At 43.2% G+C, this 27160-nt stretch overlaps 1 protein-coding gene across 1 annotated transcript; it reads left to right on the top strand.

Moving 5' to 3' along the window:
- The first annotated feature begins 3832 nt into the window (after window positions 1-3832).
- On the top strand, window positions 3833-26177 carry LOC131132409 (neuronal acetylcholine receptor subunit alpha-7-like). The gene is made up of 10 exons (XM_058078012.2): window positions 3833-4037; window positions 12690-12829; window positions 16486-16530; window positions 19642-19751; window positions 21621-21700; window positions 21862-22029; window positions 23674-23868; window positions 24041-24127; window positions 25012-25121; window positions 25313-26177. The coding sequence occupies exons 1-10, from the start codon at window positions 3968-3970 to the stop codon at window positions 25889-25891; spliced, it is 1584 nt and encodes a 527-aa protein (XP_057933995.2). The 5' UTR covers window positions 3833-3967; the 3' UTR covers window positions 25892-26177.
- Window positions 26178-27160: the final 983 nt, after the last annotated feature.

Below are 27160 nucleotides of genomic sequence, written 5' to 3'. Positions count from 1 at the left end.
GCACACTATGAGAATATAATTTAACAAAACAAAGTCTGTAAAAAAAAGCTGTAAAAAAAGTTGTGATATTACAAGAGTAATGTTGTAATATTATGAGAACATGAAAAAAGATGTTCTTTTTAAGTTATCCATCCATCCATTTTCCTCCGCTTATCCGGGTCCGGGTCGCGGGGGCAGCAGTCTTAGTAGGGAAGCCCAGACTTCCCGGTCCCCGGCCACCTCCTCCAGCTCCACCGGAAGGACACCAAGGCGTTCCCAGGCCAGCTGTGAGACATAATCCCTCCAGCGTGTCCTAGGTCTGTCCTTTTCCCGGCTGGGCATGCCCGGAACACCTCACCAGGGAGGTGTCCGGGAGGCATCCGGACTAGATGCCCGAGCCACCTCAACTGACTCCTCTCAATGTGAAGGAGAAGCGGCTCTACTCTGAGCCCCTCCCGGATGACTGAGCTCCTCACCCTATCTCTAAGGGTGAGTCCGCGATAAATTGAGAGCTTTGCCCTCAAGGCTCAGCTCTCTTTTCACCAGGACGGTCCGGTACAGCGACCGTATTACTGCTGAAGCTGCACCGATCCGTCTGTCGACCTCACGCTCTCACCTTCCCTCACTCGTGAACAAGACCCCGAGATACTTAAACTCCTCCACCTGGGGCAGGACCTCATTCCCAACCCGGAGGGAGCACTCCACCCTTTTCCGACTGAGAACCATGGCCTCTGATTTGGAGGTACTGAGTCTCATCCCAGACGCTTCACACTCAGATGCAAACCGTCCCAGTAAACGCTGAAGGTCGCAGCCCGAAGAGGCAATAAGAACCACATCATCTGCAAATAGCAGAGATGAGATTCTAAGGCCCCCGAACTGGACAAAACAGCAGAAATGGGAAAAAAAGCAGCTGTAATATTGTGACAATAGTCATATTCTAGTTGTCATATTCTAATGAGAAAAAATACGCTTTTAAAAAAAAGCAATTTTATGAACTTATAATATTATGAGGATGCATAATGGCATTTCAGTTGAAATATTTTAAGTTAGTTTTTTTAACCTTGTGATATTACAAGAAGCATTCATTCATTCATTCATTTTCTACCGCTTTTTCCTCACGAGGGTCGCGGGGGTGCTGGAGCCTATCCCAGCTGTCTTCGGGCGAGAGGCGGGGTACACCCTGGACTGGTTGCCAGCCAATCATAGGGCACATATAGACAAACAACCATTCACACTCACATTCATACCTATGGACAACTTGGAGTCGCCAATTAACCTAGCATGTTTTTGGAATGTGGGAGGAAACCGGAGTACCCGGAGGAAACCCACACATGCACGGGGAGAACATGCAAACTCCACACAGAGATGGCCGAGGGTGGAATTGAACCCTGGTCTCCTAGCTGTGAGGTCTGCGAGCTAACCACTAGACCGCTGTACAAGAAGCAACCTTAGCAAATTAAGTTCTAATTTTTCTGAAAATTCATTTGGGAAAAAAATTATAGGAATAAAATCAAAATATTATAAATAGAACGGAAAGTTTGACATAATTAGTTTTGCTGTGCAATAACATTGTTTGAGCCCCATATGATTGTTTTGTGTTTATCATTTATTTGATATTTTTGTACACGGCTTTTTAACGTGTTTTGCCCCAAACGGCCCCCCATAGAAGTCCTGTGTCAGCGCCACAATTGCTCCTTGGTTCGTGGTCATCTCCAATCATCACGTCAAACGAAAAAACACACGGCAGAGCCAGGAGGTCATCAGCCATGCCGTTGAGCAGAAGGGTTACATTTACTAGCATATCTCCGTGTGTTGCTTTACCAAAATGGCAACGTTGCATCCTTTCATTGTCCATATGTGACACTTAGTTGAAACCATCAATGAATAAATACGTAGAGGTTCGTCATTGGTGTTTCACCTTGCCAATTATGTTCATTTGCGATTTAGTGACAAGAGACTGGCCAAACTCCCATTCATAGTACACACCTGGAGGGCAGCAATGTGTACACTAGTAGATGTAGAGTACATGAATACACAAAATACACACTCACACTTGAACGACAATGACTTCCTTGCCTGCAGGCTGCGCCAAAGAAAGCTTAATGTGAGTTGATGGCAGTCAGCATACATACACCACACTTTGCTCAAGAGCAGATAAAAAAGGGAGGGTGTGGGGGTTGTCTAAAGACCAAAGCAAATGAAAGCAGGAGTGATAAATAGTGAGAGCTGGAGCAGCGCTGGGGGCGCTCTCCTAATGGCAGAGGACATCGCTGCAACTGCTGCTCACTGACAGCTCGACGCAAGAACGGAATTGAGAGGTGGAAGAAAATAAACAGACAGGATGGAGACACAGGAGGGGGGAGCAGAAGGAAGGAAAGTAGCAGCAGAGCCCTTTAGCCCATGTGATGACACCAATGCTGACTTTTAGTAGTGATTAGGCAGATGTCACGAAACCATAACCTAAACCCTAACCCTAGCCTTTAGTCCAACCTAACTCTAAACCCTAACCCTAGCCTTTATTCTAACCTAACTCAAAACCCTAACCTAAACCCTAACCCTAGCCTTTACTCTAACCTAACATAAACCCTAGCCTTTATTCTAACCTAACTCTAAACCCTAACCCTAGCCTTTACTCTAATCTAACTCTAAACCCTAACCTAAACCCTAACCCTAGCCTTTACTCTAACCTCACTCTAAACCCTAACTCTAAACCCTAACCTAAACCCTAACCCTAGCCTTTACTCTAACCTAACTCTAAACCCTAACCTAACCCTAGCCTTTAGTCCAACCTAACTCTAAACCCTAACCCTAGCCTTTACTCTAACCTAACTCTAAACCCTAACCTAAACCATAACCCTAGCCTTTACTCCAACCTAACTCTAAACCCTAACCCTAGCCTTTAGTCCAACCTAACTCTAAACCCTAATCCTAGCCTTTACTCGAACCTAACCTAAACCCTGGCCTTTACTCTAACCTAACTCTAAACCCTAACTCTAAACCCTAACCTAAACCCTAGCCTTTACTCTAACCTCACTCTAAACCCTAACTCTAAACCCTAACCTAAACCCGAGCCTTTACTCTAACCTAACTCTAAACCCTAACTCTAAACCCTAACCCTAGTCTTTACTCTAACCTAACTCTAAACCCTAACCTAAACCCTAACCCTAGCCTTTACTCTAACCTAACTCTAAACCCTAACCCTAGCCTTTAGTCCAACCTAACTCTAAACCCTAACCCTAGCCTTTACTCTAACCTAACTCTAAACCCTAACCTAAACCCTAACCCTAGCCTTTACTCTAACCTAACTCTAAACCCTAACCCTAGCCTTTAGTCCAACCTAACTCTAAACCCTAATCCTAGCCTTTACTCGAACCTAACCTAAACCCTAGCCTTTACTCTAACCTAACTCTAAACCCTAACCTAACTCTAAACCCTAACTCTAAACCCTAACCTAAACCCTAACCCTAGCCTTTACTCTAACCTAACTCTAAACCCTAACCCTAGCCTTTACTCTAACCTAACTCTAAAACCCTAACCCTAGCCTTTACTCTAGCCTAACTCTAAAACCCTAACCCTAGCCTTTACTCTAACCTAACTCTAAAACCCTAACCCTAGCCTTTACTCTAACCTAACTCTAAACCCTAACCCTAATGGGGGAGTCTGAAATCAGAGGGTATTCATTGACATTTTTCAATCCAAAAAACATGAGTGGAAAATAATGATGTATTATTAGATAATCCAGTACTTGTTGCAGGTCTGATTGATTTATTGCAGCCTTTGTTGTCTTGGACAAACTATGGGAAGTTGACATAAGAGAACCTGCATGGTGATGGCAAAGGATGCAGACAGACAAGAGGAGGCGTGCGTGCATGTGTGTGTGTGTGTGCGTGTGTGTGTGAGGGAGAGAGCGAACAAGAGAGCGGTGTGATAAAGCTCTCCAAGTTTGACAGCTTCTGCAGGCTAAAAAGGAGACCTCCAGCCTGCTGTGATGGATTCACGGACCCCCAGTGGATCAATAGTAACAGGATTTTACCTTTGGGCGACTTTGTGCTGTCAAGGTGGGTCCATTTTTTCAGAAGTCTTTTTTATTTAATTGTTTTGTACTTTTATGAAGACAAGCGTGAGCGTTCTGCTGTGTTGACCATATTTCGACACGATGCAGACAGTGTAGGTCAGAGTGTTTGTGTGAGTCCTTCTCTTTATGACACCAACAACATCTGGCGGAGAGAAAGGAGGGCACACCAGCAGTGATGCACGAAGCCCAAAGGGATGTTCATCCGTTCCGAGAGTAATCTGCAGTTGTAATGAAATGCGTGATTAGTGGAGCAGAAAGACCATCAAGGAAGTTGAATCTCTTGAACATCTTTAATGATTGAATGATTGCAGTGTTCTATGCTTGAAGTGGAACAGGTCAATCTGTTCTTATCAGCTGGTTCCCAATCCAGTCCATGTAGAAGTGTTTGTTTCATGCGACAACAGGTTGTCGTAAATTCTTGCGACTTTAATGTTTGGATAGATGCCAATGTCCTCGTCTAACGTGATGACAAATCACTGGGGCTTGGCTTTATGTTTTCATGTTTATATTAATATGCTTAGGTGCTTAGGGGCTAGGTACCCTGGGGTTCTCCTATGAGGGGAGCTTGCATGTTCTCCCCGTGTGTTTTTTTCCCCAAGGTGCTCCGGCTTCCTCCCACATCTCAAAAGCATGCATGTCAGGCTAACTGGATAAATGTGCGTGTGAAGGTTTACAATGGATCCCCGGCTCATTCTCCATTCAGCATTGCCGTCTCCGCCAATTTCAACGGTTTTGTTTTAATTCTAAAAATCTAACTACATATTTAGTTGTCATTTTTGGAAATGAATGTACGCGTTTTAATATGGAAGCCCATTTCTGTGGCCGAGTATTAGAGCCACACTGAAAAAAAACACTGAGATTTTGAGACGTACACTTAAGAGAAAAAGTTTTACATTTACAAGAAAAATAATGTATAACATTACCTTTGCCAAAGCTCACGCTAGTACCCCCCTTTTCATAGCCGTTGCTGGCATTGCCTGTTACAACAGAGTATGAAAATAACCAAAGATTTTGAGAATAAAGTCCTAATATTAGGGGAATAAAGTTGTAAATTTACAAGAAAGAAATCAATCTTTTACGATAAAAAAATTTACATATACAAGAACAAAAGGCGTATTATTACCTTTCTTACCTTCATAGCTGACTCAGGCATTGCCTGTTATGACGGAGTATGAAAATAATTGAAGATTTACAGAATAAAGTAAAAACGTACAAAAAAACTTCATGTTACAGGCATTGCCTGAGATTTTTCGATATTTTGACTTTATCCTATCTATCCTATTTATCCTATCTTTTCCCAGTTTTCAAAATGTTATGACTCTATTTCCAAAATATTTTAACTGTATTCTGGTAACTACTACTATTTGTGAAGGTAATAATATTAGAATAGTTTCTCATAATATTACAAAAAAAATCTAAAATTGTATTATTTGTTGCTAATATTACAACATTATTTCTGTAAAAAAATGTCCTTAGATGAAACTTTTAAAAATACATCTAACAAAACAAAATACATTGGGGGTGTCACGCCCTGTGTGGGTTCCCATGTGACAGTTTGTTTGAGTTACCTTCTTGGGCTTTGATTTCAGTTCTTATTTTGTATTTGACTTCCTGTATTGCCGCGTCTGCCTTGGTTGTCCTTATCACCCACACCTGTCCCTAATTTGTCCTGTGTATTTAGTTCAGGTGTGTGCTTCTCCCCGCGTGGGATCATTATAGTTTGTCCATCTTCTTCCTGAGTTGCCTTTTTTCCTGCTGCTGCAATTTTTGCCAAAAATAAATATTTTTACCTGCATTTGGTCCTGCTCTCTGCATCCTGGGGTTGAACCACAAAACTCTCGTGACCGATCATGACAGAATGATCCCACCAAAAGACGACGACCTCGTGGAGAGTGACTACTGGACCTGGCAGCTTTTCAAGGCAATGGAGGACGAGGAGATGGCGATACCGCCATGGGAAATGGAGGACATGGTGCGCGGGCCGGACGACACGCTCGTCTCAATGGCGTGGTTTTATCCCGGACCCACCGACAACACTCCAAACCGTCCGCGACGCCGACGCAAGCCGCGGCGCCGGAAGGCGAAGCCACGCTTGTCCTCCCCTCCACGCCAAGTCAATGTGCACCCGCCCTCCTGCCCTGCCGGTCTCGATGAACCCGACGGCGATCTCGCGGATTTCGACGAGTGGACCCGGTCCTGGGATCTGCCTTCAGGGTGTTGGAGCAGGCGTGTGCAAGGTACACGCCGGAGGAGCTGGAGACCATGGTATGGGGGCCGGACAGCACGCGAGTGCCCAAGCTGCGCAGCTCCAGGGGTTCCCAAGACCCGGCTGGCACGGGCCAGGCTGCGTGGCGTCCCGGATTCCTCCTGTGCCCATGCAACGCAACCCCAGGGGTTCCCAAGACCTGGCTCCCGTGCCAAGCTGCATGGCGTCCCAGAGTCCTCCTGTACCCAAGCCGCGCAGTCCCAGGGGTTCCCAAGACCCTGCTCCCGTGCCAAGCTGCGTGGCGTCCCGGATTCCTCCTGTACCTGTTACGGGTCCCAGGATATGGCACCACAGTAGCAAGATACAGTAATCTGTAAGGACAGATATGGGTGGACAGCAGTGAGGACACGGAGCAGCAACATCTTCGTCCAGATTGCGTCTGTTTATTAAAACTTGATTCATTTCAAGAATTACAATATACAATATGTATACAATACGTAGTTGGTCACGAGTGTGTGCAGGAGCTCAATGACTACCTTCAATGAACCTGCCTGTGAGACAAGGCTGAGGGCCATCTAAACCCAAAATGGCCACCATACGGTAATAACTGTCGTCTAAACTGCATCCGGCCGGACGTTACTAATAAGCTTGCTCTATTTAAAAAAAAAAAGGCTTAACAATATCCTATGAGCTATAAGATATGCTTGGATTACTTCCCTTCAACGAAATAGGAATTTACAGAGGTTGAATTCGTTCCTCTTAACAACTGACCTGTAAGGACAGATATGGGTGGACAGCAGACCACGCCTCAATGCAATCTTGGCACAACAGCTCCCGAGACAAAAGTTCCACCTGAGTACTGCCCCCACTGTGTAATATTATTTGTTTTACATTTTTTTCACCGTATAAAGTCATAAAAAATTAGATGTGTATATTTGCTTTTTTTTTGGTGTATGACATACCCAAGCCGCGCAGCCCCAGGGGTTCCCAAGACCCGACTCTCGTGCCAAGCTCCGTGGCATCCCGGATTCTTCCTGTGCCCAAGCCGCGTAGCCCCAGGGGTTCCCAAGACCCGGCTCCCATGCCAAGCTGCTTGACGCCACAGATTCCTCCTATGCCAAGACCTCGCAGCTTCAAGCCCCGGCTGCCTCCCACCTCCCAACCCACATTGCCTCCAGAGCAACCTCAAGCGGCCAGTCCACCTCCGCTGCCTGACAATCGGTTCGTCAAGCCAGTCCCCACACAGCACATCAATCTCAAACAGGTGGTTTCGGCCGGGACGGCTGACCTGGAGGAGCCAGTGACCCTCCTTCAAGCCTCCCTCCTCCCTCCCCTGGTTTCGGTTCTTGCTGAAGACGGCGCCTGGGATCTGCCTTCAAGGGGGGGCTAGTGCCACCTGCTGGACTTACGCGGGAAGCACACACTCAAAAACATATGTGCATTTATCCCTTCCCTCATCCAATGCCTTCATTGGTATAGCCCCCCGGTGTTAAACTTAAAATAACTTGCAATAAGTGGTAGCCTAAACACCACCAAACACTAAAGTATATGTGTTCCTTAGGATGTCAAATCTGGTAAACTTAGTACCTTATCTCTTCACTTGTCTTCGAAAACTGAAGTTTTTAACTAAACGTTACATTTTTGACCACTGGGTAATGTTCAGTGGAGAAAAATGTGTCAAGTTACATCACCTATTATTAATAAAGTGGCCATCAAAACGCAACAGTTGAGTATTCCGTATGATTTTGACACATCTCTAAAGTGTGACATTTCCGGTAAATGTGTTTGTTTATCAACACTTATTCCCATTTTTTTGTATGCGAATCATAAAAGAAAAATATGCGTCTTTCAAAATGCAGCATGATATGTAGGCAGCAGCTTGATCATGGAATTTCATCCAGCTCTTCCCCAGGACACTGGGACTATGAGCCGATGTCTCTCCAATGTCTTCCCCAAGGCCTCCAGTCGGATGTGCCATAAACACCTCCCCAGGGAGGCATCCTGAGCAGATGCCTGAGCCACCTCATCTGGGTGCTGCTGGACGGCAGTGCTTCTCACCTTATCTCCAAAGGGAGAGCCCAGCCACCCTATGGAGAAAACTCATGCAGATTGTACCCTTTCGGCCGCTAGCCAAAGCCCAGGACCATTTTGACTGCTTTATGCCTTTTTAAGGTACAGACAGGACATTATAATTAAAGTGGTGTTGTTTCTGGTTATCATTTGGTCTTGATAGCAGAAGAAATACCTACCTTGGGGCCATTTTAATGCTATTTCCCCAATCAAAAATGCAGTGCCCACGGGGGTGAGTTTGACATTACTGGTCTACACTGTGGGTCTTGGACTATTTTAATGGGTTGGCATTTGGAAGAATTGATCGTGTTTGCTGACCACGTTTGGCAGATTTGGTTGCGTCGATACCGTTTGAAGTGACATCTGGATGCTCCCATCAGGGTTTGAGGCTGCCCACACCGATGCCATCACCCACGAGGGAGACCAGATGAAACCCATACTGGTCATAAGGTTTAACTGTACGTGTATTGATCTGTAATTTAAGATAACATAAAGAAGAGAATAAAATAATCCATATAATTTTCTGTATTAAAAAGCTATAAAAAGCTGTGATGAGAATAAAGGAGTGTCCTGGTTGCATGCGTGTCCAACATGAATCCCTGTCAGAGCTGTCAACTATTTGTCTTTTATTTTGAACTGGCAACATTTAAAGTGTACTCTACTTTCCTTACCAAGCACACCTTCACTCAAACAATGTGGCCATCGTCTTTATGCCGTTCATTTGTCATTTCTAAAGGCAGGAGGTTTGAATTCAGTTATAATAAAGATCGACTAAAGGTTGTATGAAAGTACCCTCCCCCCATGCAACCCTTGCTGGAAAATGTTTTGACACCCCAGACCAAGGTATACATAGTGTTTTCTTTGATCAAATCATTCTGGATATAAGAGATCATACCATTTGTGTTTTCATGTCCAATTACATGGTTTCTTCCATGAACGGTTATTGTCCTCCGCTACTGTACAGTCTTGGGCCCCAAGGGGGACAAGACAAGTCCGTGTTCCATCCAAGTGTAAGGTCAGTGTTGCTGCAAGGAACAAGCTGTTAGGATGCTGGCGGTGTAAAGCCACAGTATGGTGCAGAAAAACAAACCCACTTTAGGACTTTGCCAGTTGGTCCGATGGTCAAGGAAGAGAAACAGATCTAGTCCATGAAGTCTACAGTACCGTGTTTGGACACGCAACATTTACTTGATGTCCAGCCGCATATTTAAATAGTACTTCAATGTTGGATGCTTTATAAGATATCACACACATACCTGGTGCTTTGATTTATGTTTCTCTGTATGTGAATTTGTATGTCCACAAATGAAACATTAACAACATATTAAGACATATTCCAATTTGCTCATAAACCTTTGTTAGCGTCATTAACCCGTTCCAGAAGGTTTCATTCAGACTGAAATGGATGCTAACTGAACATAAGAAGTAATGTCAATCTTTTCCCGTAATACACCAGTTATCCAGTCTCTTTCAAGCTTAAATGTGACAGGTCGCGCTGAAAGCCAAGATATTAGGGCTTTATTCGGGCTTTAAGAAGAAGTGAGTGGCTGTTTGAGGAGCTCTTCTCGTCCAGTTATATCCATCTGACTCACTGGTGACCATCTGGAGCACCATGTCTGTTTTGTTTCAGTTGCAAATAGAATAGGGGGTGTGGTTTTGGGTTATGCTTTATGGTTCTGTTTTATATGTAGTATATATATATATATATACAGTAAAGTCTTGTTATATCGATATTCTCGGGAGTCGGAAAAAATACCGATATAACCGGACTATCCATATATCCGATCTTGCGCCGAACTGCAATAAAAGTGGGCAATAATGCACTCGACATTGTTCTATAATATAGAACAATGTCGAGCAGCTTAAATCAATCTTTGCTTAAGGATTTCAATACCAAAAAAGAACTTTATTTTTCACACTTCCACCACCAGAGCACAGCACACACACCGATTCCCGCACTTCCTGGTTCACAGGTCATGCTCAACCCGCCCCACATAGCTGGCCAAACACATGCCTGCAACAGAAGAACCAACTGCGTTCCTGGTTTCTCTCCACGAACGCCAGCATGTACATATGAAAAACAGTGATTATTGCAAGCGATCAAAAGATATCTGAATACAACACAATTAAATACATTTATTTGTACGCATGTGTCTTCGTTGGAATAGGTGTGTAAGCTATGTCAGTTGGTTCTTCTGTTTCAGGCATGTGTTTGGCCAGCTATGTGGGGCGGGTTGCGCATGACCTGTGAACCAGGAGTGTGTGTGTGCTGCGCTCTGGTGGTGGAAGTGTGAAAAATAAAGTTGACTGGAAGCAGCCGTTCGCCGTTTTTTTTTTGGTATTGAAATCCTTAAGCAAAGATTGATTTAAGCTGCTTTTGTATCGATATAAGCAGACCAAATTGGCTGGCGGGAGATGAAAAGGGCATCGTAGTAACCGGATTATCATAATAACCGGGTATCGTACTAACGGAACTAATTATATCATAAAAGACTAGAAATTTGCCGGGAAATGAAAATAGTATCGTAATAAGTAGTAATTTGTTATAACCGATATCGATATAACGAGACTTTACTGTATATATAATTAAATGGCCCTTCAATAACTGCAACATACTGTCTGGGGATGCTCTAGATCAGGGGTTGGGAACCTTTTTGGCGAAGAGAGCCATGAAGGCCAGATATTTTAAAATGTGTATCTGTGAGAGCCATATACATTTTTTTAAACATTGAATGCAATAAAATGTGTGCATTTTTATGTAAGACCAACAGTTTTGTAGATATAATGGGCTCTAATTACGTAGACCAGGCACACTACCCCACGCCAATGGGGTGTGGCCAGCACACTTTCGTGAGCAGCGCAGTGTCTAATAATAAATCAAATACTTGTTGCCATTAATACAACTTCTGCTGCTGCATAGTTTTGCACCGTACTCCGTAGATGTATTTCATTCTTTTGGCCATCTTCGTCAGAAGGCTTGGTTCTGCAGCTTTAGCTATTTGACTAAAGGAGGAAAATTTACATTTACATGTTTTTTTGACATCTCAATGACCGAGGTAGACTACAGCATTACCCAGTAATAATCAAGTTTTGGTGTTCGACTTGGAAAATATCATCAGGAAAGATAGATATGGTTGGCCGTATTGCAGCAGAATATAGATGGACGAATTAAAATGCATAAGAAAGTTGTTGATTTTGAATATTATTTTTAACAGTCATTTCTGTGATGGTTTACTTTAAAATGTTAGCAAAAATACATTTTTATTGTGGTAAGAAATGCTTGAGAGCCAGATACAGTCATCAAAAGAGCCCTACCTGGCTCCCGAGCCATAGGTTCCCTACCTCTGTTCTAGATCTTTATGCTTCGCCTGCAGGCCACCTGTTTGTGATGCAGGCTGCTCAAGGACATTTTTATCACTGATTTGCTCCCGCAGTAAAAAGACTACCGTTCTCCTCTTTGTCTTCTGTTGTTTTTTTTGGTGCTTGTCCATTTTACTGTCAGACTCTAGTGGCTGCACTTATCGGAGAGCAATATATTAATCCCTCACTTATCTCAGTTTATTGGTTTCAGGTCCGACTTTGACATGTGATTGATATTTATAAATTGAATAGTTTTGTAGTTGCCGCATAGAAAACCTGTTTACAATCTATTAAAGACACTTTTTAACATGATTAGAGCCCTTTAGCCATGAAATAACACCCCTATAATAACTTTTATATTTGTATTAGCCAATATGGTAGACATAATAAGCCATTTAGGACATACATAAGGCTGCACGTTGTTGAGTGGTTAGCACACAGGCCACACAGGTCGGAGACCCGAGTTTGATTTCACCTTCGGGCATCTCTGTGTGGAGTTTGCAAAGCCACAAAACTGCATAATTTATTCATTAATACGATATAGTATATTTGACAACCGATACAGAGTGATGCTGCAGAATTCTTCTGAATATCATTTATTAACCAACTAATATGGTGACTTTCCAAATCCATCCGTCCGTCCATTGATCCATTGAAACATCCATCCATCTGTCCATCCATCCATCCGTCCGTCCATCCATCCGTCCATCCATCCATCCATCCGTCCATCCATCCATCCGTCCATCCGTCCATCCGTCCGTCCGTCCATCCAGCCGTCCGTCCATCCACCCATCCATCCATCCACCCACTCACCCACCCATCCATCCGTCCATCCATCCATCCATCCATCCATGTTGCAGTGAAATGGAAGTGGTTATGATAATTCATTATATCCATGAACCAAATGGTCTGAAAATAATGTTGACAAAAATATGGGAAAATTATCCTCCAGCAAAGTTTGTTGTCATGACAGCTCAATCTTACGCTTTGCTTTTGTAGGCTGCCATGGTGGCGTGTACCAGAGGAAGTTGTACCAGGACCTGATGGTCAACTACAATCGTCTGGAGAGACCGGTCCTAAACGACTCAGCACCCATCCTGGTTGAACTTGGTTTCACCTTGCTACAGATCATCGATGTGGTGGGTGTGTGTTTTTGTCAGTGCTGGGTGACAGGGAAAAAGAAGTATTGTTGGTTTTAGAAACTTAGAAAGAGATAGAAGAGTGGAAAACAAGTCAGTTAAAGACGCTGGTCGACCTCTGGATTGCCAAAAATTCTGAGAGGAAAACCCAGATTTGTACATATATAAGCTACATGTCTACACGTCATGAAAGGGCATATTGTCACATAGACAAGTCCGTGAAGACCAGGCAGCTCTTTGACAGGAACCAATCATGATCTAAAAAAAAAACACTCGCAATGTCCTTGGCAACGCATTGGAAACTGCAGGAGGTCATTACTATAACATAACAGTCTAACTTGTGGTCTCATCTTACATACAACATTAAACTCATCACCCAGTAACTTGACACCCAAAAGGTGTACCTCAGAAATATACAAACTTGTACCATTATGGGTTTTAAATGATTTTTTAACATTCTCCCATTTCATCTTCATTTATTGCATTATTATAGCATTTATTTGGACAACAAGCAGCATAGAAAATGGTGAATGGTGCCTCAATGCCACTCTCTACAGCAGAGGGAGCCAGTAGGCCTTGAACCCAGAGTGCAGAGGGAGGCTAACGTCAGTGCAACGCCTCAATGAATGCGTTTTTCAGACACAATGCATTATGGGAAAACTTTAAAGAGTTGTTGTTTTCATTTCATTATATATGTTCCTGTTGGGTGTGTCCTCTGAGGATGGTCACCACGGGTTGATGTTGTGGTGGTTGGTGTGAACGACCCTCTTTGTAGCAAAAGGTTGTTCCCCTGGCTGGTGGCAAAACAACTTGTTCCTCGAGAACGTGACAATCTCCGGGGAGAGATGTCCGGACATGATTGTCAGCAGACAATAGGTGATGGCATAAATTATGTCCTCAGTTTATTAAGAGGGTGTGGTTTAGATACACGAAGCATAACTAGGCCTATCACGATCATCAAATAGTCGATTAACCACACAATAGATCAAAACCAGCTGGATAATGTTCCGATAGATTGACTAGTGCATGCGTGTTTGTGAATGCGCCTAACGAGGCACAAGCGAGTGCTGCAAGTGAGCATCGCGAGGAGTAACAAGCAAGCAAAAGCTGGGTAATTCTTCTGAAAGGGATACCTGGTTGTTGAGAGATTAGTTCCTGAGTGGGTACCCTTGTGGCAGGACACTGGACTCGAACGTGGTTGCTGTAAAATGAATGTTACGGGAATTGAAGCAGTGTTTGTACATTGTGATTTAAGTATGTTGAACAGATCCAGGCCTTCTTTTGGCCTTGGGAATATGTCAGATGACCTTCCATAAAATGCCGGTGAGGAGCTTCCATAGCACCTCCGCCCCTGTAGAACAAATACAGTTGGATTTATATGGAGACCACAATCTTTATAGTGCATCTGTCACAGCTGATGTTGACCAATAAAGCTGGAGCAAAATACATGCAATAAAAAATCAATAAAATGCAATGCAATGCAATACAAATCAATCCAACACTTAAGGACAAAGGTCACGGACATGATGTCACAACGCGTATAGGACCAATCTTGCTTCTCAACGGTAGAAGGTGACAGACGACACAGTGGGTTTGTGGCTGGAGAAGCGGATTAGAAGTGAAATCATTGGGAGGTGAGAAAGCGAATGAAGAAAGCATTCGATTTTGCTGATTTTAGTTAGAGCCTGTGATAACCATGGTGCATCGTGGTAGTATTTTTTGGATGGAATCCCTTTGTATTACAGCACATGGAGAAACAGGATTGGAGCAAAGATGTCAGAGTGATAGGGTGCACAAAGCGTGCAGGGGTTCTTTGCTCTGCCTTTCCCAGAAATCAGGAATCAGTCAATCCATCATCTTTGCAGCAACTTGTCCGAAACACGCTGGGTTGCTTGGATGCTACTGGCACAGGGTTCATACTGTGGATGATTGTAAATCAGTTCTGGATTTGTACAAGTTAGCGTGCACGGTGAAACTCTTCTTTTACCCCGACTACTATGATTAACAGTCTGACTCACGGTGTCATTAAAGAAAGAAGCTAAAAGCACCACACAGCAAGATAACAAACAGACACTGCTATTGGAAAGCTACAAATGTTAACACTGAACATGGAACTGAGCCATCATTTACAAAACAGTCAAAGCATGCTACAATATAATATTAAAAATGCAGATGACCTGATGCTCACCTGAAACTGAACTAGCATGCACGCGCCTGGCTGGACAGCGCTAAGTATGGTTGTAAGTTCATACCAATGAAAATAGGTCAAATGTTAAGATGCTAACTGGTAGCATTTTAGCAATAATAACACTCTAACAATCCATTTTTCAAAAGCCGACCCTCTTTGTATCGGCCATTTTGGAAGATTTTGACTGATTTTTGAAGGCACCCAGAATATTGTGTTCTAGGGCTATATCGACGTGGTATATAGCAAAAGAAAGGTTAGACTCTCATCTTTCATCAAAATATCACTTCTCAACATAAAATATGGGGGTATATTACTTTTTTTTAAAGATACATTTCAAGCATAACTTTCACTTTGATACAAATGTAGCCATACTTAGCCAAAATATATTAACTACGCCACAACGTAAGCAACACAAAAAAACAGTTGTTTTACATGGAATTAATTATAACACAATTTTCACATTTAGAACTGCATTGTGTGTGTGTACATGCTTTTGTGTGCACGTGCATGTGTGTGAATGCCTTCAAATTTCCCCTCAGTGTGTCATCTCTTCAACGCAGCAAGACTTTGTGCAAGACTATGGGAAGGTTGCGGGCTGACTTGTTCTGCCGCTTGCTGGCTGTTTTGACGGCTTAAAACTGCCCCAAACATTGCATGCATGCATTGAGACACTCAGGCTTGTGGAGCCACTTGCGGAGTTGATTAATTTTGTAGTTTTTATTTAGGTAACAATATCCATTCCATATATGTATGCATGTACTAACAACACTTACTGAATATCTTCTTCTTCTAAGGCTCTATTCATTAGATTGGTTGTAAACATTACTGCCCTCTGCAGCATGTACCCTGAATAAGAGCCCAGAACTCTGACCTGGATGATTCTTCAAAGGTGTCAACCCGCACTGGTGACACAGCCTCAACGCTTCACTGAAGTAAAGAGCCCCAAATTATGCATTTTGTCTACCATGTCTCCCAAACCCACAAGGTTGCATTCAAAGTCACGCATCTCTTATCTCTTCCCCTGTAACTCCGATATGAAGGATATGGCATCTTTTTATTATTCCGATTATTCATTCATTCATTCATTTTCTACCGCTTTTCCTCATGAGGGTCGCGGGGGGTGCTGGAGCCTATCCCAGCTGTCTTCGGGCGAGAGGCGGGGTACACCCTGGACTGGTCGCCAGCCAATCACAGGGCACATATAGACAAACAACCATTCACACTCACATTCATAGCTATGGACAATTTGGAGTCGCCAATTAACCTAGCATGTTTTTGGAATGTGGGAGGAAACCGGAGTACCCGGAGAAAACCCACGCATGCACGGGGAGAACATGCAAACTCCACACAGAGATGGGAATTGAACCCTGGTCTCCTAGCTGTGAGGTCTGCGCGCTAACCACTAGACCGCCGTGCCGATTATATTCCTTTTTATTATTCTCTTTCTCTCGCTCTCTTTCTCTTTCAGGACGAGAAGAACCAGGTTTTGATCACCAATGCTTGGCTGCAGCTGGTACGTATGTCTCCTCATCGGGTATTTGTGCATGATCACTGCAGGTTAACTGGCATTTAGTGGATTTTGGGAAGGTGTGTGTGTGTGCCCTGTGGGTTCCTCCATTTGTATTTCTTCCTTCCAAACAACATTCAGGTGATTTGAGGAGCCAAACAGCATTTGTACTTTTCAGTGACTGGTCAGAGCCTGGTGTGGCAAACTGACAAAACCAAGCCAGAACTTTGATAAGACTCTAGAATAGACTGAGGCTTCTTCCATCTTAAGTCAACTAAAAGACGCAGGAAAAGGAATTGAAGTACATAGTGGGAACTAATCCTGTTCTTCAGGCTGTAGAGGGGATCCTCGTACATTCCCCATTCAACATTTACACCCGCAAGGCATACCGGGAAGCTCACACGCAGTACCCAGCATGCCTTGTGGGTCATAAATGCTAGTATTGTTTTGCATTGTGCAAGCATTCATTCCAATTCTGGTGCGCTTACATTCTATTTGTTGTGTTATTTTGATTGCACGAGGAAGCCTGCTGCTGCTTTGTGGGTAGAAATGTCAAGATCAAGCTAAATAGATGTTCTGTACAGAAGAGCCTGGAGACACAGCAGCATAGCCTAATATTGATTAGAGTGTCATGCATTTGTGGGCTTCAGAAAGCAACCTCATACATCAGTACCTAAAAAAACTGACATGAAGCCAGAATAACACCTTCTCTGATTTAGGATGAGTATCATCATTAGTCCTAAAAGTGCTTGCTAATATTAAAGTTTTGTTGCTTTCAATAATGTAAAACAATGCTGCCCTCTCTAGTGTCATCATGACACCCTTGTTATCACCAATGTTCATTACAATGAAATAATAATAAAGATGTCACCCTCCATATCCTGTCTGCTTGAGTCAGCTGCTGACCGGCTGGCACGTTATGAAAGATTCAGTTATTCAGGAAGCCACCTCCTCCCCTCCACGCTGGTGTATGGCTGGAGCGAGCTTTGCAGATGCAGCAGATGCGAAGGAGAGGATTTTAGGATCACAAGTTCATTGACCAGTAAATAGTCAGAAGTTATGGCCAGCTATTATTCAATACAGTCAACAAGTCAATACAGAGATACGGTAGCTCCTTTCACTAGCATGATGTGGACATTATCCTCCGGTTTCCTACAACCATGCTTTTGGTGCTGCTTCCACCTCCCTTTCCTTATTCATAGATGGATGGAACAGGACTGATTTATTCCTGAATATACTTTTGAAAACCATGATGAAGTCAAGCTGCGGCTTCCCAATGCAAGTGACGAAGGATTACTGCGTTCTCATTCAGTAGGTAGTTAGAGCATAAGAACCCTGGTTAAAATCTTCTAAATATGTTTTTTTAGACATTATGAAAGCTCCCTAGATATGAAACAACAGCCCTATGGGGGGGGGGGGGGTCAGAGTTGAGTTTTAGTAACTGCAACATTAGCTGGTGTTAGCTGGGATTCAAACCTGCAATAAAAGTCTGTTGTTCTGGCCATAAAGCAGGGTGTTTGTGTGTCTCACCGAATATTACAGTAACTTTACTGACACCTAGTGACCAGTGTAGAATACTACATATCAATACAACATCTTTGAATGCATCTTCTCAAAGCCCTATGTATGTTTAGATTTGACTTCATTTGGTCATTTTTACACATGGAAATGTGGAATTTAGGCAGAGAAATATGTCAAATTGGCCTAAATTTGCAGATTTTGTTACTAACATCTGATTATTATTGAATGTATTTTTGGAAAACCATGACAAAGTGAAGCCGCAGAATTTGCAGATAGTTGCTGTGAGATCGGATGGTCCTCATCTGTTTCCACTCCAATATAACAATTTGATCACCGTGCGGTTCGTTGAGCTTTCCAAGCCAGCAGACTAAACCGCCACAGCCTGCTCGTTACAAATTCATTCAATTACAACTTCATCAGACCGTGGCATTATAGATTCATTATACAGCTATTAATACTTACTCATTACTAAAGTACACAAGACACACTTGAATTGTCATCATGCATGTGTGCACACGCTTACAGCAGTACAGTAGATGCAGTACATATATATATGCAGTATATGACGGATAGACTGTATTTGTGTAGGCCAGGGGTGTCCAGAGTGTGGCCTGCGGGCCATTAGCTGTCTGTGGCTATTCATAAATATACAAGAAATATACAATATACAAGAAAACGTTTTTTAAAAAATGCTATTTTAGTAGCATAAAGTTGAAATTGTAATTATTTTATTGGTGGTGGAAAAAGTTATACTGTTATGAGAATACAGTCCAAATATTATGGGAATAAAGTCAAAGCAAAGTCGATGTTTAACAAGAATAACCACATACAATTAGGAATAAAATTCCTATTTTTCCTGTTTTTTTTTTTCCTGTATCAGGGTACAGGAATGCTGGAGCCTATCCCAGCTGTCTTTGGGCGAGATGCAGGATTTTTATGCTCATATCAGGATTATAATTATTGGTATTGATAAGTCATCTCTAATTATAATTTATACAAATGAAGTCAAACAATTATGGTAATAAAGTGATAATATTCATTTAAAATTGCAAATATTTAAACTTCCATCTCATCTTTGAGATGTAGTCCATCATCAACTTTGTACATTTTCAAAGATGGAAGTCCATACTAATACAGTAATAATAATAATAATAATTTCACCAAGATCACTCAGATGCAGTCTTTGTGGAAATATGACTTGTTATTTATATCCATACGTGTTGCTTTACAAAATATGGCTTCCTTTCATTTTTCACTGTGGCCCTAACTGAAAATCATGTGGACACGCACGGTGTACCCCGTGTACACGGAGTACCCGTAGATGTATAATGTGCTCACATATTCAGGCTTCAGCATCATAAACACGGAGAGACCATCTCTTCTCCATCCGTCCTTCCATTTTCCATACCGCTTGTCCTCACTTCTTTACCTTTCAATTTATTCTGCGGGAAGATTCCGCCAAACAAATATTGACAGACGTCGGTATGAAAGTGTAGGCTTTGCTACAGACTGCAGGAAAAATAGTTTGCACTCACACAGTCACGAGTTAACGTGATTTTCCATTTTCATTATTCTTATCATTCTGTTCGACTCCAGCACTGGACGGATATCTACCTGACATGGGACCAGGAGGACTACCCTGGGGTTCAAAACCTGCGATTCCCATCCAATTTGATATGGGTGCCAGATATTCTCCTCTACAACAGGTGAGAGTCTGAAAAGTACTAGCTTTTGTTAGGATTTGATCTACAGTGTTACCTCCATTTTCGCATGCCCTGGTTTTGGAGGACAAAAATCATTGCCAAAAACATGTGTGAGTTTTGACATGGTTATTGTACGGACAAACAGTGTACCTAAAAACTGGTCTGTTTGCTCTGAGTGCCCAGGCAAAGAATCTCACACACTGGTGACTCAGTCTCTGTAAAGAGTCTTTTTTTTCAAAATGCATTCAAACTTGACTTTCAAGCCAAATGCTTCTTGTAAAGGTTTCCTTTGGAGAAGTCAGTGAAATGATCACTTCGTTCATTGTTGTCTTAAACCTTCCTCTTATGGAAAAGAAAACAAACTTACAGTGTTGCTTGGATATTGTGAACATCCAGCGGCATCACAACATTTTGGCACGACAACTATTTTGATGAAAAATATACAGAACGGCAATCTACTGGGAGAAGCGTTTGTTTACTCTGCTTTAGCTGAGAGGTTTCACCCACGATGCCTTCACTTCTGCAATGAGACTGACCGGTGGTGCTATACTATTATATACATACTGTAGTATACTGTATAACTACTGTATACTGTATAACTACTGTATGGGTCACATTTTTGCAAATTCACAGTTTGCTTTCAAAACTATGTAGAACATAATTACAAACAAAATAAAATAATTGTTGCCATACGTAGACACGATGTGGCAGCGAGATGAACACACACACAACACCTTCCTGTTTTACTATGAGTTATTTCTTGAATTGATTAGCGTTTCTCACCTTCTTTATCAAAATACTGCCCCTTGCAGCTCCTTGGGCTCCATTTTGGGTTATTTTGCAGCCGTAATTAGGAAAAAAGCAGAGACTTTAGTTGTCTGTTTAGTTGCTGCCGAGTGACAAGGAAAAGGAATGATTGGTTACCATTATTATTCTGTCAAGCACCAGGGGAAGGGGGTATCATGTGGATGCATCTTAACCCACTTAAGCTTTCGGATATATGCAGTGAAAAGAAAACTATGATTACAGCATATTCTGTGGAGAATGGATACAGACCGATGAGCAGGCTTGTCAGCTTTACCTTTGGGGGCGTTCAGGATGATCCATGTTGCGTGTATGATGAGATAAAGGACAGGTTTTAGCGATCTAAGAGGGGCGATACAGATCGTTAAACAGCCTAGAGTGGAGGTGAGGGCCGCACACGGACAGACAGGAGGGGACATTCCTCAAGCATGCAGAACAAATGAGGAGGAAGTACATGTCTTGACAGCATGACAGCACCACCTGCTTGTTGAGAAGACTTTCTGTATTTGAAGATGTGCACTTCCCAAAAAATCCTCCAGCTGCGGCCATAAAGGCAGTGATTCGTCGGCTTGAGGTACGGCATTACTTCCTGTGTGTACAGCTCGTTTAGAGAGTGTACAGCCCACCTCGGCGAAAGCATTCTCCACTTTCAGATCAACATTTGCAATACAATTGCATTAACTACATTAACTGCATTAACTGCATTAACGCCCCCACCCCCATTTAATGACCGTCATTCACTCGTGAAGAAGGAAGCTAACAACTAAACAGTCTACGTCATGTCCCGCACTCGACCTTCACAAAGAGCTATAAACGCAGGGGTGTCCAACCTGTGGGCCCAGGGCACATTGGAGAACTAAAATTCAACAACATCAAAAATGCAATGTCGCAATCTCTCAGCACATCTAACCGTGTTTATTTACGTTGATCTATCAAATTAAAGACACATCTTTGCGTCTGGGTCGACACTAATCCCCTACTCCCCTAATCCCTTCCTCTCTATCATCTGGATTGTCTGTGCGGTTAACTGTGTTAACTGTCCACGTGCTGCTCTTATGTTCCCTGCAGTGCTGATGAGAGGTTTGATGCAACATTCCATACAAACGTGCTGGTCAATGCCACAGGAGCCTGCCAGTACATCCCGCCAGGTGAAACAATCTACCTGCAAATCCTTCAGTTTGTATGTTGCTTTCAAGGGAAATGCTGTGTGTACATCACATGTGCCTTTTTGTTGGGATTTATTCTCTGACTGATGTACACTATTACTGAGCCAAGAGTCCAAATTAAAATGTGAAATAAACGTGTCCAGGCATCCTGAAGAGTACATGCTACATTGATGTGCGCTGGTTCCCATTTGATGTGCAAAAGTGCGACCTCAAGTTTGGCTCCTGGACGCACAATGGCTGGCTGCTGGACCTCCAGATGATGGATGTGGACATCTCCACATACATACCCAATGGCGAGTGGGACCTTGTTGGTAAGAAAAGACATCACTTTTACGTTATAATGATGTTGAGCAGATAATAATACTTGCTGTAATGCTGTAGTAGCATTGGTGTCCAAACCGGGCCATTTACTGTGTGTTTATTGGCCAACAACACATTGTAAAATTATCTTTTAATTTAGAAAAAAAACAGAGCAAAAATGAATAAATCTGAGGTCATTTTACAAAAATAAAGTCAAAATATGAAGAGAAAAAAGTTGGAAAAATGTAGCATACGTTAGCAGCATAAAGATGAAATATTACCTCAGGCTCACACTGAATGCATTGCGGCCGGCGGAAGCATTCGGCACAGCAGCAAGAATTGTTTTGGGCTCCAACTTTGGACTTGACCACTCTCTAGAAAAAATACCTTTATAATGTCATCATATGAGGAACAAACAACATAACTAAATAACTAACTAAATAATGAATTAAGTTCTGGAAAATTAGGTTCCCGAAATTAACAAGGCAACATCCAACGCTACTGGGGGGGGCGTGTTCCCCACTGTGCCCGACATACACACACCATTTCCAAGAGAATGGCAGTTTCTAGCCAATACAAACCAAGTATTCCTACTAATGTGTACTCATATGGTAAAGGTACCCATCTGGTTGGAGGAAGGAAGGGGCGACTGTGGATGTGTGCTGACAGCTGGCCCGGGAACGGGTCAATTAATTCAGGCACAGTCATCAGGCCGGCCAAGAACACACACACACACACCATGCATATCCATCATGTTAATAGATGGCTGTGAAAGGCTGTTCCTGTCAAGTGTTCAGAGCATGTAGATATGATGAAATGAGATGGAAAGCCCTCGATTATTTGCAAAGTCATCTCTAATGTGTAACATGCTAGCATACTCGGTAATCATGCTTACATTCAAGCCCATACATCATCACCCAAAGGGTAAAATATGACTTTTACGGCTTCTTACCAAAACATCCAGTAACTGGATAATCATATTGGATACGTTGCTGATGACATCCACTTGCCAGTCATGGTGCTCATTAAGGTCAGGCTGAGTGGATTTGTTCCCACCACCATTCTTTTTATTTCTTTCCTTTCTTCAGCTCAAGACTCAAATCAGTAAAACTGAAATACACCTTTTACAGTGTTTAAAATGTGCCTGGTTTTGGTCATTATTGGTTCTCAAACCCATAATGTATTGTATGTATATATTGGCACAAGTGAACAATGACAATGGAAGAGTTCTTTTTTGGACCCCCACGTTAGCCACGTAAGGAACATACCAACTCCTTGGAGCTGGTTGTTCCAAACGTTATCACTTCCTATGTGTTGGGATTTGGTACCATCCCCTTCCGGGTGCTGTAATAAGAATTTGTTTTGCTTTTTTGGCCGCTGAGCAAAAGGCAAATCTTTCAAATTACCAATCGATCTTCATTCCTAGAACCCTCAGCTTTGGGTCGTGGCCCAATGGGTAAGATCGTGGGTACGAGCAGCCGAAATGACTTTCCTCTGTAGGGGGACCGTGCTCTCCTTTAGGGAGTAATGATGAGGATGCAGTGTGCGGTTGTATTTCACAGTAGCATGAACTACCAATCAGAATCATCCAGTGAGCTCCAAAAGCCAAACCAGAAGCGAGCACCGCTAGCTGATGTTTCGATATCTATTTGTAGGTGTGCCAGCCAAACGCAATGAGCTGTACTACGACTGTTGCAAAGAGCCGTACCCCGATGTGACGTTCACTGTCACCATGCGCCGTAGGACACTTTACTATGGACTCAACCTGCTTATCCCCTGTGTGCTCATCTCCGGCCTGGCCCTGCTGGTCTTCCTCCTGCCAGCCGACTCTGGAGAGAAGATCTCACTAGGTACAACCCATAGCACGACATACACGATGCCACTGTTCCACACGCTCTCCATGTTTTTGTGTCATTTACCCAATCATGACCAGAACAAAGACAACGTACCCAGGATGTATTCCCTTGTGGACTGAAGAGACGACAACAGGTCAAGCTTTTTATGTTGTCGCTTTCTTGGCAGGCATCACCGTGCTGCTGTCTCTGACGGTCTTCATGCTGCTGGTGGCAGAGATCATGCCTGCGACATCAGACTCTGTTCCTCTCATTGGTAAGACATGCTTCTGCTTCTCTGCTTTGGAAGACAGAGGGGAAGGCAGTAGCCGCGTATACATGGACCCAAATATTCCAATTGCATTGGATTTATTTGCTCAAACGTAAAGAATGGAACCTTTGTATACACCTCATTCCCAAAGAAAAGTGCCAATCCCAATGAACATATAATCAGATTCAGATTCACATTCACGTCCAGCTGTCTTGGGGTGAGAGGCGGGGTACACCCTGGACTGATGTCCAGCTTCCAGGGCACATATAGACAAACAACCCACACCCACATTCATACCTATGGACAATTTGGAGTGGCCAATTAACCCGTTGTGTTGTTTTACAATCCGGTACAATCCACAATGTAGTAATACATGTTTCTGCCATGTACATTGCTCCTTCTTGAGGGTTTTTATGTCTCCGAACGGCAGCAGTAGCGGAATTGTTAAACTAGACTTTATCATACACCCCAAGATTGGCTGGGGACCATCCCAGGGTGTACCCAGGCGTCCAGGAAGGGGTAGAAATGGATCAATGAAGAAGTGTCTGTCGTCTAGAGGCATCACCGGGCAGTATGTGGTATCATTCAAGGCCGTTTGTCTGCATGTTGTTCTTTGATCTTCATCTTCGATTCACTAACATGTGGAGCAGATGACGGGAAGCGCTGCTCTGCACCAGTGGGGTGCTCAGAGGTGTCAACAAAAAAAGATACATTTGCACGCTCTCATGCTGTAAGAGCTGACTTGGCAGATGGAGCTCAATGCAACTGCAATTTTAGTTTGACATGAAAATGTGATGTTCAGATGAGACTTAACTGGAAGACAATGACTTTCACCATGCGTTGCTCCTCTCCTACCACTGCATGCTTTTTCATCCTCTTCTTCCTTTTAGCGCAGTACTTTGCCAGCACCATGATGATCGTGGGCTTATCTGTGGTGGTGACAGTTCTGGTTCTGCAGTTCCACCACCATGACCCCCGAGGAGGCAAGATGCCCAAATGGGTAGGTGACTGACCGATGGACATACCTGCACAACCAAGTCAGAGAGGTTGTGCCTTCACAGACGTTGTGGTTGTAGGTTGCAGGTATGAGTTGACATTTTGGAGAATGCTATGCTTGTTCGACCATGCCCCTTTTTGCATCGTAAACACGGTGTCCACTGTAAGAGCCGGAGTCACTCTCTCCACATCCAGGTTCGAGTCATCCTCCTCAACTGGTGTGCTTGGTTCCTGCGCATGAAAAAGCCTGGAGAGGAAGTCAGAAGCAGACGCCAGTCCAGCAGTTGCTCGGCGTACAAGCACCCCCATGCCTCCCCCCACCACACCAGCACCAACAGCATACCAGGCTTGGCCTCGACACGGTCAACCATCAATGGGAATATGAACCTGTACCCGGGATATAATTCCACGGGAACGGAAAACCCTTCCTTCCCACCCAGCGCTGATTCGGGTGTACTGATGTGCGGCAGCGGTGGATGCGGCGACAGACCCGCCAGTTTGGCCCTGGGCGATGTACACTCGGCTCAAACAAGGACTATATTTCTGGAGCGTGTCCCAGAAATGTCCCAGATCTTGGAGGAAGTGCAGTACATCGCCAGGCGCTTCCGAGAGCAGGATGAGGGAGAGGCCATCTGTAGCGAGTGGAAGTTTGCAGCGGCGGTGGTGGATCGTTTATGCCTGGTGACCTTTTCGCTCTTCTCCATCATCTGCACGTTCACCATTCTCATGTCAGCTCCCAACTTCATCGAGGCCGTGTCCAAAGACTTCACATGAAGCGGAAAACCTGACCTTGAACTTTCCGAGCACACGCAACCCAAGCCTACAAGATCTACATTCTACAGTTGCTGCTTCTGGAGGACAGACACCTTCTATTTCTACATGTGTCTGGCCGTAATGGCAAAACAATATACATACATCGATATATGTATATATAAATATGTATATATATTATAATGTATAACCTAACTATCCCCCCCACTCCATACACCAGCAGTAATTCTTAATCTGGCAGATTTTAATAATTGACAGAAATAAACTGCTCTCAGTATTACACTCGGTATTCCACTCGGTATTACACTCACAGTATTACACTCAGTATTACACTCAGTATTATTATTATTATTATTATTATTATTATTCCACTCAGTATGACACTCGGTATTCCACTCGGTATTATTATTATTCCACTCAGTATGACACTCAGTATTACACTTGGTATTACACTCAGTACTACACTAACAGTATTACACTCATTATTATTATTATTATTATTATTATTATTATTATTATTATTATTATTATTATTAGTAGTAGTAGTAGTAGTAGTAGTAGTAGTAGTAGTACTGATTATTCCACTCAGTATGACACTCGGTGTTACACTCAGTATTATTATTATTCCACTCAGTATGACACTCTGTATTACACTCGGTATTACACTCACAGTATTACACTCACAGTATTACACTTGGTGCTACACTCAGTATTACACTCAGTATTCCACTGTAGCTGCCACAACCAGATCTAGTGCCATCTGTTGGCCTCTGCTGATGAACACATTAGAACGGGACTGTGAACGTATCTCGCCGTTCCAACAGCGTACAGTATGGCATTGTAGCGCTGCTTAGCTCTGCTAACATCATACTCCTACATGCCTGGTCTGCCGAGAAGAAGACGTAGCAATAGGGAGTAGTTTTGCATTTAGCGAGTATCCAAAGCCCTGTAGATTGTTTGCAGATGTATCTTTTTCAAAACAGTGACTAACGACAAAACTATTGGAGGTTCTAATGTAGAAGCATGCATGGCTCTTCTCAGCGAGCAGCGGGTCCTGCTGTACCACCTGACACCCCATTCCTTTCATTACGACTCTGGTCTAAAGGCGGCTCGGTGCGTTTAGGGCACCGGTTGAGTGTGTCAATCACCTTCATTGAAATATTTATCCTCCATCCAGTGTGCAGGCACGCTATCATTGGCTGGATGGCAATATTTGCTCCTCGGGGGGGAATTCCAAATCTACTCTGAGGGGATGTTGACCAAGAAGAGATG

Source organism: Doryrhamphus excisus, linkage group LG9 (assembly GCF_037039965.1).
Source record: "Doryrhamphus excisus strain RoL-2023G ecotype Guam linkage group LG9, RoL_Dexc_Guam_v1.1, whole genome shotgun sequence".
Taxonomy (NCBI): domain Eukaryota; kingdom Metazoa; phylum Chordata; class Actinopteri; order Syngnathiformes; family Syngnathidae; genus Doryrhamphus; species Doryrhamphus excisus.
Note: the sequence above shows the minus strand (reverse complement) of the source record. Positions and strands in the feature narration are given on the sequence as shown.